Here is a 14,834-nt window from a genome sequence, read left to right as displayed (position 1 = left end):
CCGTTGCGGGAGAGGGGAGACGCATGGAGCACACGCTGCGGTGTGGCTTGGGGCGAACTGGTGCGCGTAATGTTGCTCCCCGCCCGTCTCTTGCTGCCCAATGGAGGTAGAAATAGCGTGCTGCAGGGAAACAGGACGGTCTCCTGCTGGCCAGACGGCGCGGCTCTGCCGTCGGAGATCTCGCAACAGCAGTTTGTCACGCTGGAAGCGAAGGGGAAGGTGGTGTGCGGGGTGCAGGGTGCTCCATCCCAATCGTCTCCCTCTCCTGGACCGACGCGATCGGGATGGAGCACCCTGATCGGGATATAAACAATAATATTTTTAGAGAAGCTCTGAACTATGTGTTTACATGTACAAATTATGTGTAAAAAGACTAGGTTTACAGGTACTAGGCCTTGTGACTTTTCTTTTAATAAAAGAGATGCATTCTGTACATGTAACAGAAGAGAAAAAGTAGACCTACAGGGGCTAGTACCCTGCAGATTTCTTATATAGAAATGGGAGAAAACCGTGAGATGCCCGCAGAGTCCAGGACCCGAAGGCGCGTGGGTAGGTGTGGACATGCACCTAGCCAAAATGGGTGACACTCGGTTCTCTTGTGTACATGTAAGAAATCTGGAAATTCCATGAGAAAACTATTATCGCATTGTCAGTTAAAATATAAAATGGCAATGCGTTGCAGATGGTAAAATAAAGAATTTAATATTATATCTGAATTTCGAAGCACTGTTTCCAAATATAATGTAACTTAATGAGGTTCCATAAATGACCTGGGAATTCATCCCAAACCAGCTTTTTAAAAATAGGCCAGTGCAGGCAGCTCTTTTTTCAAATCAAAATCGAGTATCAACTCATGCAACCTTCGAAATGTGGGTTGTGTCAACAGTTTTTAATATCTTTTGGCATGAGGAATTTAAATGAATGCTGAAATGCAGTCGGCGATTAAATTTTTGTCTGCACTGCAGTCCCTATGTGCTTGCAGTCTTGCAGACAAATCAGCTTGACAGGTGCAGGTTTTCATGTGATGGTGATGCTATACAGTCTCTGGTTCCCTTTTCCTGTCATAGCGTCATTATCTTTTACCCCTAATGTTACCCACTGTTGACCACATGCAAACTTGCGAGGTTTATCTCAATATTGCAAACTTGCGAGGTTTATCTCAATATTGCATCTGATAGGCTGATAAGATGTTCTACTCGTTTACAGAATGACAAGGAACTATTTATGGAGTCACTTATTTGCAGATTAGATGATGACTGCGATAAGCTTTTGATCTGCAAACTTGATTTGGAATGCAAGAAAGCATTACATTTTGACACTGAAGCCAGCGTTACACGAGTGAGTATTTGCGGTTTCATTACTGATGTATTTTTACTATGTTGAGTTTATATATGATTTTTTCTCTAATGTGCCATTCTTAGATTCAAGCAAAAAACTGCCGGGTTGCCATTGATACTTACCGAAGTGATTTTCCTCAAGCATATACTTACGGGAGATCTCCTTTTCCAGCTCTGGACGGTTTTATTGAATCTATAGCTTCCTTTGGAAGTGTCTCAGGTTTTTGGTTCTTCCTCACAAATATCCTTCTACTCCCTTCATCCAGAAATATGAGGCACATGATTTTGACCAGCAATTATTCCAACTATATGTAGATTATCTGATACAAAATCGATATCGGTGAGAAGTGCTTTTATACTATGAACCAATGATGTTGATCTTGTATCACGCAATCCACATACTGCTGAACAAATTCTCAGCCAGAAATAAATCTTGAGAAGCGTCGCACCTTCTATTTCTGGATGGACTATTTTTGTTTGAGACAGTGGTTATTTTTCTAGCATACATTTATGTGTTATACAAGACTCAGTTTCAACAGGTTTGTCTGCCTCCGGCAGTCTATTTGAAATTCTGAAATGTGTGTTTGTGGGCAGTCCTGTCAAAGAACGTGGTTCCACAATATGCCTATAGTACCCTGTTCTTTAGAATAAAAACCATTCAATGGCAACATAACCTGAGCGTATGCTGTCTAGTTGTGTGCTGCTGCTGCCTTGGTGCTGTATGAATACGGCACATTGCTACACTAGTATGCTGGCCATGCATGTGACACTACCTTCAGTTGGAAATGTGTCTTCCTAAGCCCCTCTACAGTAAAATAAAAAAGAATCGTTTCTGGTCATTAATCCTGAACTTTTGCTGCGCTGTTTCATTTGCTGAAGGCTTCACAGTATTGGTGTTTCCGCAGATAATATTGTAATATATTTTTAGGAGATTATTTCTTATAGTACTCTTATTTAATTAATTTTATGCTGAAAGCAAATAAATGCTGCATTCTGGGAAATGCAAGTCTTACTCTTTCATCACTACTTAAACATTTATTTATTATTGCAGGGAAAATTCGATGCTGGTACTGGTTTTCCCAAGATGGTTTAATGATTTATAGCATGTCAAGGAGTAGATACTGTGAGCATATTGGAAGAGAGCATAAAAGCAATCATGGTAACATTTTACTGTTCTCTGTATATGACTTTCTTGCACAGGAGTGCATTACTTTGTTGGTGCTGCTTGCAAATGTACCATAATCAGTTAGTTGAGAAAATACCATAAGTTTATACTGTACTTTGTGTATGCTACTATAGTGTTGTTTGGATGTGTACCATCATGTGTTTGCTCTTAATTTACTGTTAGCATTTTTGCAAGAACATACGTATAATGGCCATGTGCTGCTGCAACAAATCCTTTGTGTTATGTTCTTTGCCTTTAGTATACAATATTTGACCAAATAATACTTGACATGTTTGTTAAGCATTACAATCATCTCATGTTGTGTTCATCTGCTAGCTCACTCTGCTGCAAAATCATCGTAAGTGCGTATTATCATAATTTTCCATTAATGAGGATGCTTGAAGTAGTTAGCCTATAATAGCTGCAATGATTTTTTTTACAAAAAAGTTTTCACAAACCCTACAAAGATGATCAAAGTAGGAAACATTATTAACTGCGTGTCGGTGACATGTGGCCCTCAACTCCCCTTTTAGCCTTCACTAGATGTTTTCAGTTTAGATGAATACTTGCAAGCAAAATTGCCTGCACATGTAGGTGTGTTTTCTGAAGTTTGTCACTGCTTCATGTTAGCATATTAGCTAATCACTAATCCTGACTGACGGTGCACCAGTTATGTACATTGTGGATTTCCAAAGAGCTGCGTATTACCAGAAGTGTTATGACCCTGATTGTCGAGGTAAGAAAGGAACATCGATTGTTCCAGTAACTCCCATTTTTCACTATAATCATTTCCTCTTAACATGAGTGCTTTGGAATGAACAGGGTACCGTTCTCCACTGCGTGCCGTACCCTTGGATGCGATTCCTGAGCTCACCACCTCCATAGCCGGATCGGCCCAGAGAGATTATCAAGGGAATGTTGTGGAATTCAATATGGAAGGCGGCGGAAACGATGGTAACTCTGTTATGGGGAGCGGGGAGGTGGAGGAGGATCCTGGTTGGTGGGAAGAAGCGGTGAAGTTTGCTGACAGTGTCGAGAATGTCGATCATGCTCCTCCTGCATCTTGTAACTTGGTTAGTAGTTTGTGTCACTACTCGCTTTTGCTGCCCCAAGTTGGTCGGTCGAAGTCACGATCCCTGATGTGTGTGTGTGTATCACAGGAGGATGGCGGCTGTGACGATACTGACTGGTGGACGGATGTGGAAAGGTTTATGGTGCAGATGGAATCACAGGGCGATGCATAGGGAGGGTTCTTGCAACCACGGTTACTGAACACGTTTGTTCATGGTAGATGTAGATGTAGCTGCCATAAGGTACATAGAATGCCTGACATTTGGTTCGCAGAATCTGTTGAGGGAAGCGATGTGTATTTAATTGCTTGACAAGGTAAATTGCATTGGTAATCCACAGATGAGCCCAGGCCCTTTTCGAAAAAAAAAGATGAGCCCGCCCAGGCTCCTCTTGATGAACAGTAAGTTCAAAAAAATAGCAAAAAAAATCTGAATTTTTTAGGCTTCTAAGATGCTCGGATGTGCTTGGAGCGTGCAAATTTCTATTATTATTACCAAGAAACAATATGATGGTAAGATTTGAGGAGGGACTAATGGTATTGACACAAATTTCCTATTATTAAAGAAAAAAAAACAAATTGGTGTGTACAATGAGAGGCATGAACGTATGGGGTTGCTCTAAGTTGAGTTTGTTTTTCTGGGTTAATTCGATAGGTGCCATTGCAATTCTAGCAAATTTGAGAAAAGTTTCAAAGTTTAAAAAGTCCCACTCCAATTCTCCTGTATGTCCATACAGTCGATAAGACCAAGGAGAGGGAGTCACCGAGTCAGGGAGCAGGAGAGGTTTTCTTTGGTTTTTTCATATATATTTTTCCAATACACGAAACACGTTGAATATTTTTCAAACACATGAAGTACATGTTTCGATTTTTTTAATACATGTTGAACATTGTTTCAAATACACATTGGCCATTTTTTATAAATGTCAATGTTTAAAAAATATTAATGGGAACATTTTTTTACATTGTATAAACATTTCTAGAAATATTCATGAACATTTTTTTTGAAAAATGCGTGAATTTTTTAAATATCATTTTTAATGGCACAAAACATTTCTTAAAATGTATGTGAACTTTTTAAAATGTCACAAACATATTTTTGAAACACGTGAACATTTTTTTAATGTCATAAGCATTTTCTTAATGCTATCACTATTTTTTACACTATTATATCCCTTTTAAAGATTGAACTCAATTAATTTTTGAATTAAGTATTTAGAATATTCAAAAATAACAAATGTAATAAAAAGAAAATCTCTACTCCTAATGGATGAATTGGTTGAATAGTCCCCCCCACTTTCAACCGGTTTATTTTCAACCGGTTTTTCTTCGTCTCACCTTCCACCAGTCCCTCCCAACGGTTTTTCTCTTTTCTCGTCTGACCGGCAATACCCAACGTATTTATGGTAATCAATCATAATTAATCCATGTATAGTAATAAATCAATCCAGGTATGGTAAGGTCATAACTCAGGAAATTTTGAATATGGCAATTATATGGTAATAAATTTAAATTACCCCAAAGGCTATTAATCCAGATATGGTAAGGCCATAACTCGGGAAATATCGAATATGGTAATAAATTTAAATTACCACCAGGTATGGTAAGGCTATCCACGTATAGTAATAAATCATATAGTAATAAATCATAATTAATCCACGTATAGTAATAAATCAATCCAGGTATGGTAAGGTCATAACTCAGGAAATTTTGAATATGGTAATAAATTTAAATTACCCCAAAGGCTATCAATCCAGGTATGGTAAGGCCATAAATCGGGAAATATCGAATATGGTAATAAATTTAAATTACCCCAAAGGCTATCAATCCAGGTATGGTAAGGCCATAACTCGGGAAATATCGAATATGGTAATAAATTTAAATTACCACTAGGTATGGTAAGGCTATCCACGTATAGTAATAAATCATATAGTAATAAATCATAATTAATCCACGTATAGTAATAAATCAATCCAGGTATGGTAAGGTCATAACTCAGGAAATTTTGAATATGGTAATTATATGGTAATAAATTTAAATTACCCCAAAGGCTATCAATCCAGGTATGGTAAGGCCATAACTCGGGAAATATCGAATATGGTAATAAATTTAAATTACCACCAGGTATGGTAAGGCTATCGATCCAGGTATGGCACGCCCTCACCTGATCACCTATCACAATCTCCAGCCCCTCGAGTAAACGCCGCCACCGTCGTGCGATCTTCCTGACGCAGACGCCGTCGCCGCCTCCTTCCCACCTACGGCGTCCCCCACATCCATGGTGACGGCGCTCGCGTCCTACACTGACCCTCCGCCTCATATAGGTTGGTCATTGATGGAGTGGGATGTGCCGCTACGGTTTGGGGAGGCGCAATCACGATCTGGTTGGGGATCTCAGTGTGGACTCGTTCTCTACGATGAAGGATGGCGCTGCCTCCCTGGCAAATGGGATCGGAGGAAGGGGCTCTACGTCGTGAATGTCGGCGAGGCAGCGGCCGAAGGCGAGCCCGACGGTGAGCACGGGTGTTCGTCCCATGAAATAGGCGGCCATGGAGGGCGGATCTGAGGCCACCCCAATCGCCGGTGGCCCTTCCTCCCATCGCTCATCGCCTCCATTCTCTCTCTCCTCTAAATCTTTGTCGCCCCTGCCTGATTCTGGCCGACGCCATCCGGCTCTCGCATCGACCACCACCAGCACGGCTGCGGACGAGGCGCAACCGCAGACGCCGCCGCCGCCATCCTCATCCACCTCCTCCACCATAGTGCAGTGATCCAAAAATCATAGGGCCTGGATATAGCTCTAGAAGACGTATGCGGCTTGCGCATCGAGCTTGGTCGTCTCGAGCATGGAGATAGGCGAGTTGTAGACCAAGAGCTGGTACAGAGATAGGCGAGTTGTAGACAAGAGCTGGTGGGCAGCAAGAAACGCATGCACACCAAAGAACAAATCTGAGTCACATGCCTACTTTTATTGGTTTCTACAAAGAGCGGCTAGCTTAGATCTTAGACCAGTCGGTCACTGTCGAGGTCGCCAAGGTGATCTTACAGCACCACCGTGGGGATTTCTCATGATTTTATGTAGGCAAGCCGCAAGCGGTGGTGGTGATTGGCTGGGTGGTGTCGCTGCCTTGGGAAGAGACGAAGTGATGGTAAAAGTAAGCAGGATCCGATGATTCTTTCGTGGGGATAGCCAAAGTCAAGATGTCGACTACAGACTCGTCGCAGACTTGCAGTGAACCTGGATGCGGCAAGCCTGATTTGTGGATCGATGGCGGATCTTGACTTTGTTAGGCCGGAATTGGATGGTTGCGGAGGGTGGTGTGCTTGATTGGGTTCCCATGGAAGAATGTGGCCTCCTCGTGGATCTGGTCATGCCCATCCTAAAGAACATTGTGTCCCTAGCTCCCTCCAGGAGCAAGGACAGTGCAAGCGGCAGCAGGGGGTAGGGGTAGATGTGGGGAGGGATGTCGGCGGCTGCTCGAGGTCATCATGATGAAACCCTTGGCGTCCCATCTTTATCAATGGAAGTGGAAGAGCACGAAGTCGAGATTGGATAGGAGTTTGAGTTCTTTTTGGCACCGATCGGTTCCCCACTTTAGAGATGTATTTTTTGCGTGCGAGCAAACAGTGGGTTGATTCTAAAAGGGATAGGCATTTTTCAACAGAAATGCATGACGGACCAAAAATATGACCTCATTTTATTTGTTTGATAGATATCGTATTATTCGTTGTTGTTCGTTCGGTGAAATTTCCTAATATTTGATTGTTGTGTTTCTAATTAGAGCACCCCATAATCACTCAATATGAGGGAATGATAAATGAAAGATACTGATTATAAATTTTAAAGAGCCCGTGGCAACGCACGGACGTTATACTAGTAGAAGTAAAGGACGAAACAAAGAACGCAAGCTAACAAATTAACGCTACGGGGCCAGCTCACATTGCGGGAGGGGAAAACGGGCGCATTTCTGTTCGGGCCAACATCGGGGTGGTAGAGGGCCCAGGTGGGCGGTGCCGCCCTAGCGCGGGCCGCACACGCAGCGTACCTCAAGGCCCATCCGCCGTCTTCCTAAACCCTAGCACCTCTCCCCTGCTTCAGCCACCAGCCGCCAGAGCCATCCATACCTTCCGGTCGCCACCGGCTCTCCTCTCCCTTCCTCCTCCTCCTCCTCTCTCCCTCCCTCCGCCGGCGGCTCTCTCCTCCTCCTCACCACCCCACCCCACCCCCTGCATCGTCGTCGGCGGCGGCAAGATGCCGAAGAAGAGCAAGAAGAGCAAGAGCAAGCGGGTCACGCTCAAGGCGAAGCACAAGGTGCTGCGCAAGGTCAAGGAGCACCACCGCAAGAAGCGCAAGGAGGCCAAGAAGGACGGCAGGAGCGGCAAGAGCAAGATCGAGAAGGACCCCGGGATCCCCAACGAGTGGCCCTTCAAGGAGCAGGAGCTCAAGAACCTGGAGGTCCGCCGCGCCATGGCCATCAAGGAGCAGGAGGACAAGAAGGAGGCCCGCAGGGAGAGGGTAAGCAACCACCCGCCTCTCCTCTTACTTTCGCCCCTGGCGTGCTGCCACCAATTTCTCAGTGTTCGGCCGGGGTCACAAGACAAAGTTATTAGCCATCGTTGATGATCTTACTATATTATTTCTCAGTGTCAAACGATTACTCTTCCATAGTTCCGTAGGTGTCATTAGATGCTTGCCTAGATGGATTTGTTGGCCAGATGATGAGAGTTAGCAATTTCCTTTGCGAACTCTGCCTTCGGAAGTCTGTTATTGATGCTGTCTGGTTGCAGAAGTTGAACACTGATCAAATATTGTGGCCTCCTCTTTCAGGCTAGGAAGAGAAAGCTCGGATTACCCGACGATGAAGACATGGCTAATGACAATGACGCAGCAGAGGAGACTGTTGCTTTAGCGGTGCCTAAGACCAATGGTTAGCTTCTTTTTCCCCATTGCCGGTGTTTTTCGGCCTACTGCTTGCATGAGCATTATTTGCTAAAGCTGCTGAATGTGCCTCCAGACCATTCGGAGAGAGCCTTCTACAAGGAGCTGGTTAAAGTCATCGAAGCTTCCGACGTGATTCTCGAGGTTCTTGATGCAAGGGACCCACTGGGCACCCGTTGCGTTGACATGGAGAAGATGGTCAGGAAGGCCGATCCAACTAAAAAGATTGTGCTGCTTCTCAATAAGATAGGTATAGTGTAGCTTTTGATGAATTTATCACCGGTATGATCTTTCCTGTTTTTCTGCATCTCATGGTCATCTTTTTTGTGGATTGTAGATCTTGTCCCCAAAGAGTCGGTAGAGAAGTGGCTTTCATATCTAAGGGAGGAATTGCCAACCGTTGCATTCAAGTGCAACACTCAAGAGCAGAGGACCAAGCTGGGATGGAAATCATCAAAGCTCGATAAAACAAGCAATATCCCACAAAGCAGTGATTGTCTTGGTGCTGAGAATCTGATTAAACTGCTAAAAAATTATTCCAGGAGTCATGAGGTATCCTATCTTGATGTTTTTAGAGATGATCGAAGACTGTCTTTGTTTGTGTGTATTTATCTAGCTTCATTTAGGAGTTTCACTTGTACTTCATGCTATTGGATTTTGTCCTTTTGCCTTGCTGTCCTGTTCCATGGAAGCCATATCAACATTGACAGACAGTTTTATTTTCACACATGCACCTGAATTTTCTGTGTGGACGTTGTTTAATCTCATCATGACATTTTGATAACTACTCCTGATTTTAGAGTGGTCTTGTGCCTAAATTTCACTATTGGGTTGTGCTTGCAGCTCAAGTTGGCAATTACTGTGGGTATTGTTGGCCTTCCTAATGTTGGCAAGAGCAGTCTAATCAACAGTTTGAAGAGATCCCGTGTGGTTAATGTCGGCTCTACTCCAGGGGTTACTAGATCAATGCAGGAGGTTCAGTTAGACAAGAAGGTGAAGTTGTTGGATTGTCCTGGTGTTGTGATGCTCAGATCTGCCAGCAGTGGTGTGTCTGTAGCCCTTCGCAACTGCAAAAGGGTTGAGAAGATGGACGATGTAATCACTCCTGGTAGGTGTTATCGTGCATTATCATCACTCAAACCAGCTTTTTGATAATTTATATTCATCCCAGTTACTGTACTTGTAGTTTACTTTGCTGATACTAATCTGATAATAAGCTAGTACATTATTATACCTGGAAATGCATTATCCAATGACTTACTCCATACTTATTGTATAATTGCAGTTAAAGAAATCCTCAGTCTTTGCCCACACGAGAAATTGCTGTCTCTGTACAAGGTGCCAAGCTTTACTTCAGTTGATGATTTCCTTCAAAAACTCGCTACACTCAGGGGGAAATTGAAAAAGGGTGGTATAGTGGATGTGGAAGCTGCTGCAAAAATAGTGATTCATGACTGGAATGAAGGTACAATAGACAAGTTATCCTGTAATTTTTATTTTGTTATTTTGTTTCCAAGCCATCTAACCCTCTTGTTATTAGGCAAGGTACCCTACTTTACACTGCCACCTAAAAGGGATGTTGTGGAGGACGCCAATGCAGTAATTATCACAGAAGATGGAAGTGAATTCAATGTTGATGAAATTTACAAAGCTGAGTCTTCATATATTAGTGGTCTAAAATCTATGGAGGAGTTCAGTCATATTGAAATTCCATCTAATGCCCCACCAGAGATTGATGAAGCGATGCTCGAGGTATTTCTTACAAGCCACAGTGGTCTTCCTTTATTTAAAACAGCAATGTTATCATTGTAGATTTTTGCAGTCAGCTACCCCTTTCTTGACAGTATTCTACTCCCTCCGTTCACTAATGGCCTGTTTGGTTGGAGGTTTAATTTGCCACGCCTAAGGTGAGGTATCAGCCACACCTGTGGCGCGCCGCAGAAGTGTGGCGAGCAAAACAAACGCCACACCTTTTGGCAGAAATCCTACTGGAGAAATCACTATACACTGTGGCAAGCCAAACATTAGTATAGAACCAAACGCATGCCTAGAAAGTTGTGGCACGCTACACCTTTGGCTTGGCAAGCTAAGGCTGGAACCAAACAGCCCCTAAGTCTTTTTAGAGTTTCCAACAAGTGACTACGTACTCCTTCAAAACAAAAAAACAAGTGACTACACATGGAGCAAAATGAGTGAATCTATACTCTAAAGTATGTCTACATACATCCGTATGTTGTAGTCCATTTGAAATGTCTAAAAAGACTTATATTTAGGAACAAAGGGTACACTTTAGTTCCTATATATGCTTGGTTGGCCATGTTCTAATTCTAACTAAGTTATATACTGTAGACCTGTCAAAGGCTCTTGCTAGACAGAGAAGAAGCAAGCTTTGGTATCTCTTGTGTTTGGAGACGTCAAGTTAACTTTCAAGTTGCATATTACTAGCAGTACAGCTAGATAATATTTGTCTTGCATTGAACAGGATCCCCCAACGCACAGTGCACCTGTGAAGGACGAATCGATGTCGGACGCGAACGACCGTGAAGGAAGCAAGGCGGCGGCCAGCGGTGGCACGCAGCACGACAAGCTGTACACCGCCGAGGGCATCCTCGACCCCCGCAAGAAGAAAGCGGAGAAGAAGCGGCGCAAGGGGAACAAGTTCAGCGTGCTGAACGACATGGACGCGGACTACGACTTCAAGGTGGATTACCAGATGAAGGACGCCTCCCCCGCGGACGATGAAGAGGGCGATGGCAGCAAAGGCGAAGGCGAAGAACCCAAGGGTGAAGACGACAAGAAAGACGCCCCTGCTGCGGAGTGCGAGCCCATGACGACGAGTTGATGATGCGTCATGAGATAAAAACTGCAGGCTGGGAGTGCGAATTAGTAGGGTTGTATTACAACTGTATGATGTGGGCTGCCAACAATTGGCAGGAGTTTTTGTACGCCGATGAAGACAGACGCAACAAATGGGATGATGCTTGTTTTTACCCCTCTGTTTTTTTTGTCTTGTCTTGATAAATTAGTAATTACACGTGCACGGTTTGTACGCCGATGAAGCCACATCCAAGCATCACTCCGTGCATTTGAAAACCGAACTGAACCGATTTTATGGTTTTATGGTTATTGGTTTCGGTATGGTATGAAGTTTTCATACCGATTTGAACTTTGGTTTTTATGATATATACCCAAAAACCGAACAGTTAATCAAATAAACCGAAGTAAAAAATAAATTTATATTTCTTGAGATGAGTTGTCATTTTTCTTGTACATGAGTTAAATTCACTATTAAGCACGTAAATTTTCTTGTAACATAGTCATCTTTCTTCTTTTAAAATGCTAAGCACGTCCATAACCATCAACAGATGAATCAAAGCATTCATGTAGTCATATACTATTTGTATAAAATAGTATGTGTTTTGAGTCATAAATTTGGAAATTATTATACGACATTTTTAAATTCGCGTCAACTTTGGTTTTTATGGTATACCAAAACCATACCGAAATAATTTGATATATACCTAAACCGAACCGTATTTTATTTTCATACCGTGTTTGCCAAAATATTAATACCGTACAAACCGAAAAACCGTATAAACCGAACCATATAAACCGAATAAAGCGAATGCACGGGGTGATCCAAGCAGCAGCAGCACCTCTCCTCTCGTGAATCTGAACCAATAGGCAGCGTCAGCCAATGGGTAGGCCAAAGCCAGCCCCTACAGATGCTTCTCCCCATGTACAAATCACATACACAATCGTGAGCGGCAACGAGATCTAAAGTAGTTTAAAGCGTGTTAATTGGCATCGTGATGAACACTTTTGTTGCTCTTCTCAAATCCCACTTGTAAATGTGTAACTCAATTAGTAGTGAAGTTACTTCTTTTTCTCTGGTTCGTGGTTCCCTATAGGAGAGCAAGGAAACCAACGACACAAACTCTATGAGCAACTCTAGGAGAGCAAGGAAACCAACGACACAAACTCTAAGAGCAACTCTAGTAGAATCGTCACTGACAAAAATATGATGAAGACAATCGTCAAATAATATGGAGACTCATGAGCTAGTGGAGCGAAAGTCACAATCGCTAAAACACAACCTTCATATTTCACTTTTCATGTGGGATCCCGTTTGTCGTTGGATATCTACTTCTTGGTAGGTGGGGACCAATTCCCACCTACCATGAAATTTCCGTCCCGCCACGTTCTCACCACGTGGGTGAAATTATGGAGTGCAAGTACTTCAAATATGAAGGCCGGAGACCAAATATGGAGCTCCCATTATTAAACATATGGCAATTTTGACAGGTATGGCAACTCTTTTAGAGTTGTAATTTGTGGTTTGTGCAACATATGACAGTTATTATGCAATTTCGACAAATGTGGCGATTCTGTTAGAGTTGTTTTAAGATCGCCTTGCCCTTGCATTTTGTGTTGATAACGAAGTGCTTAGGGTATTTGTTCATGATAAAGCGCGTGGGGGCGAAGAGAGACGGAAGAAACACACGGGCAGAGTGGGGATGGGGACGCGCACAACATTGCAATGTCAGTTAACCCGCTTCAACTACGACGACAGGAGTCACATTATACAAAAAGATACAATCTCATTTTGCTTCTTTAATTATGCTTTCACATCGCAACTTTACTTTTGTGGTAGTTTTTTTATTCTAAAAGAGATTTCTGCCCTAATTTCATTTAAAGAAACTACATGACTTTACTGCCATAACCAACCATGTCATATGTGCGACGAATTACTTCCCCCCTCTCTAGATGGTAGAAGGATAACATGCACAAAGATAAGCTTCAAAAAGATGAGTTAAAATATTATTTTTTTTGAAATCAAAGAGATGAGTTAATTAATGGATATGTTTAGGATACATCTAGATGTGCTTTAGCAAAACCGTTAATAATATAGTATACATAAGAGAGTGATCTCATCACTTTATTTATCTCAACATGCAAGCATGCTACCCCATCATACAATTATGCATGGAATAAGGCCGACCCCAACATGCAACCATGCACGGAGAAAACCCCACCACAACATTCAACCATGCAATAAAACCATTTCCCAACAGGTCATTCTACTTATATTCAATATATATTTTGCAACCCCACATAAATCAAATATAACAAGTCGTATGATAACATTATCAACCTAAATTTTCAGCAACCTATTAGCGCAGCAACACGCGGGTTATCTTCTAGTTAACATAGTTCTACCTCCCATATTGACAGTTTATATCAAATTTCTAGCAGAGCATCCATATGAGTACTCCTCGATCTCTTTTCATCTACTGGGATCTCAAACTATTCCATGGGCAAAACCCCCCACTACACACCACTACAACAGGTTAAGATTTCCTCAAACATGCTACTAAGCCTTTCCTTTGGTTGTCCTGTGCAGAAAGCCTCACTCATGTGATATTCATTTCCAATCCTGGAAATTTCCATCTTTTTTTTAGGGAATAGAAATTAACATTTCTACTAGTATGTGGTAGTTTTAAATACAGTAAAACTTGAAATATTATATCAGTGAAAGGAGTTGCACACTCCTCAAAAACCTAAAACCCCAGTCTCATAAATTCCACCAACCAAATGTAGCTCACACAGTGAAAGTAAAATCAATACGACCCCCTCTTCTCAACTGCCCCCAAACCAAGCAGTAAAAGACAAGCCAGGTACTGGCAGGTGGGCCCCACGATGGAACTGAACAGGGGGCGAAGAAGGAAAATGCCTGACTGACACGCACCCACCATCTCTCTCTCCCTCTCTCTAAACCCCAACCAACCAACCAACCCCGTCCGCCCGCCGGCAAGAAAACCCCAGTCCCTTCCCGGAATCCCCATTCCGGCGAGCCCGACCGACCGGCCTCCGATGGCGTCGGCGACGGCGGAGCTTGAGGCCGCCATCGCCGCCCTCCCCGCCAAGAAGCAGCGCCTCCGGGAGTCCTTCGACCGCCTCCTCGCCGCCTCCCCCATCCCCATCCCCTTCACCTGGGCCGACGTCGACGCCCACATGTCCTCCCTCCAGTCCTCCATCGCCCTCCGCTTCCGCCAGCTCCAGGCGCACCAGGCCGCCGCGCTCCGGACCACCGCCGAGCACCAGCGCCAGCTCCACCCGGGGGGCAAGGGCCAAGACAGCAGCGAGGAGGAGGAGGAAGATTGGGCGCGGCCCAATCGCGCGCCTTCAGACCTCAATGCTGGGGAGGAGGGGTCGCAGGGGAGTGCGGAGATGGCAATCGAGGCGTGTCCCGACCGGTACGACGCCGTCGAGGAGGGGGAGGCGTCTCCTGGCCTTGAACCAGAGGAGGGGGAGGCGTCTCCT

General features: G+C 43.6%; 3 protein-coding genes across 3 annotated transcripts in view; all 3 read left to right on the top strand.

Moving 5' to 3' along the window:
* LOC119362332 (DNA-directed primase/polymerase protein-like) overlaps positions 1–3,911 on the top strand; it is a 9,495-nt gene extending 5,584 nt beyond the window's left edge. The window contains exons 11-16 of the mRNA XM_037627537.1: positions 1,207–1,338; positions 1,422–1,557; positions 2,389–2,496; positions 3,173–3,238; positions 3,325–3,575; positions 3,663–3,911. Coding sequence (XP_037483434.1) covers positions 1,207–1,338; positions 1,422–1,557; positions 2,389–2,496; positions 3,173–3,238; positions 3,325–3,575; positions 3,663–3,746 — 777 coding nt within the window. The 3' untranslated portion in view covers positions 3,747–3,911. The remainder of the gene's footprint in view (positions 1–1,206; positions 1,339–1,421; positions 1,558–2,388; positions 2,497–3,172; positions 3,239–3,324; positions 3,576–3,662) is intronic.
* Positions 3,912–7,667: 3,756 nt separating this feature from the next.
* On the top strand, positions 7,668–11,573 carry LOC119362331 (guanine nucleotide-binding protein-like NSN1). Its single transcript, XM_037627536.1, has 8 exons — positions 7,668–8,087; positions 8,400–8,499; positions 8,587–8,760; positions 8,848–9,062; positions 9,354–9,618; positions 9,796–9,975; positions 10,051–10,262; positions 10,993–11,573. Exons 1-8 carry the CDS (start codon positions 7,824–7,826, stop codon positions 11,350–11,352), a joined length of 1,770 nt encoding a protein of 589 aa, XP_037483433.1. The 5' UTR covers positions 7,668–7,823; the 3' UTR covers positions 11,353–11,573.
* Positions 11,574–14,275: 2,702 nt separating this feature from the next.
* The window catches only part of LOC119360560, a 6,785-nt gene continuing 6,226 nt past the window's right edge, over positions 14,276–14,834 (top strand). Inside the window, exon 1 of the mRNA XM_037626147.1 lies at positions 14,276–14,831. Coding sequence (XP_037482044.1) covers positions 14,385–14,831 — 447 coding nt within the window. The 5' untranslated portion in view covers positions 14,276–14,384. The remainder of the gene's footprint in view (positions 14,832–14,834) is intronic.

This window comes from Triticum dicoccoides, chromosome 2B, assembly GCF_002162155.2.
Source record: "Triticum dicoccoides isolate Atlit2015 ecotype Zavitan chromosome 2B, WEW_v2.0, whole genome shotgun sequence".
Classification (NCBI taxonomy): domain Eukaryota; kingdom Viridiplantae; phylum Streptophyta; class Magnoliopsida; order Poales; family Poaceae; genus Triticum; species Triticum dicoccoides.
This window is presented reverse-complemented; position numbering and strand designations above follow the sequence as displayed.

Excerpts from the sequence above, each read along its gene's own strand:
- LOC119362331 (XM_037627536.1), top strand. The coding sequence starts at position 7,824 with ATGCCGAAGAAGAGCAAGAAGAGCAAGAGCAAGCGGGTCACGCTCAAG. Across the intron at positions 9,063-9,353 it reads ATTATTCCAGGAGTCATGAG|CTCAAGTTGGCAATTACTGT; the intron begins GTATCCTATCTT and ends TTGTGCTTGCAG. Across the intron at positions 9,619-9,795 it reads GGACGATGTAATCACTCCTG|TTAAAGAAATCCTCAGTCTT; the intron begins GTAGGTGTTATC and ends GTATAATTGCAG.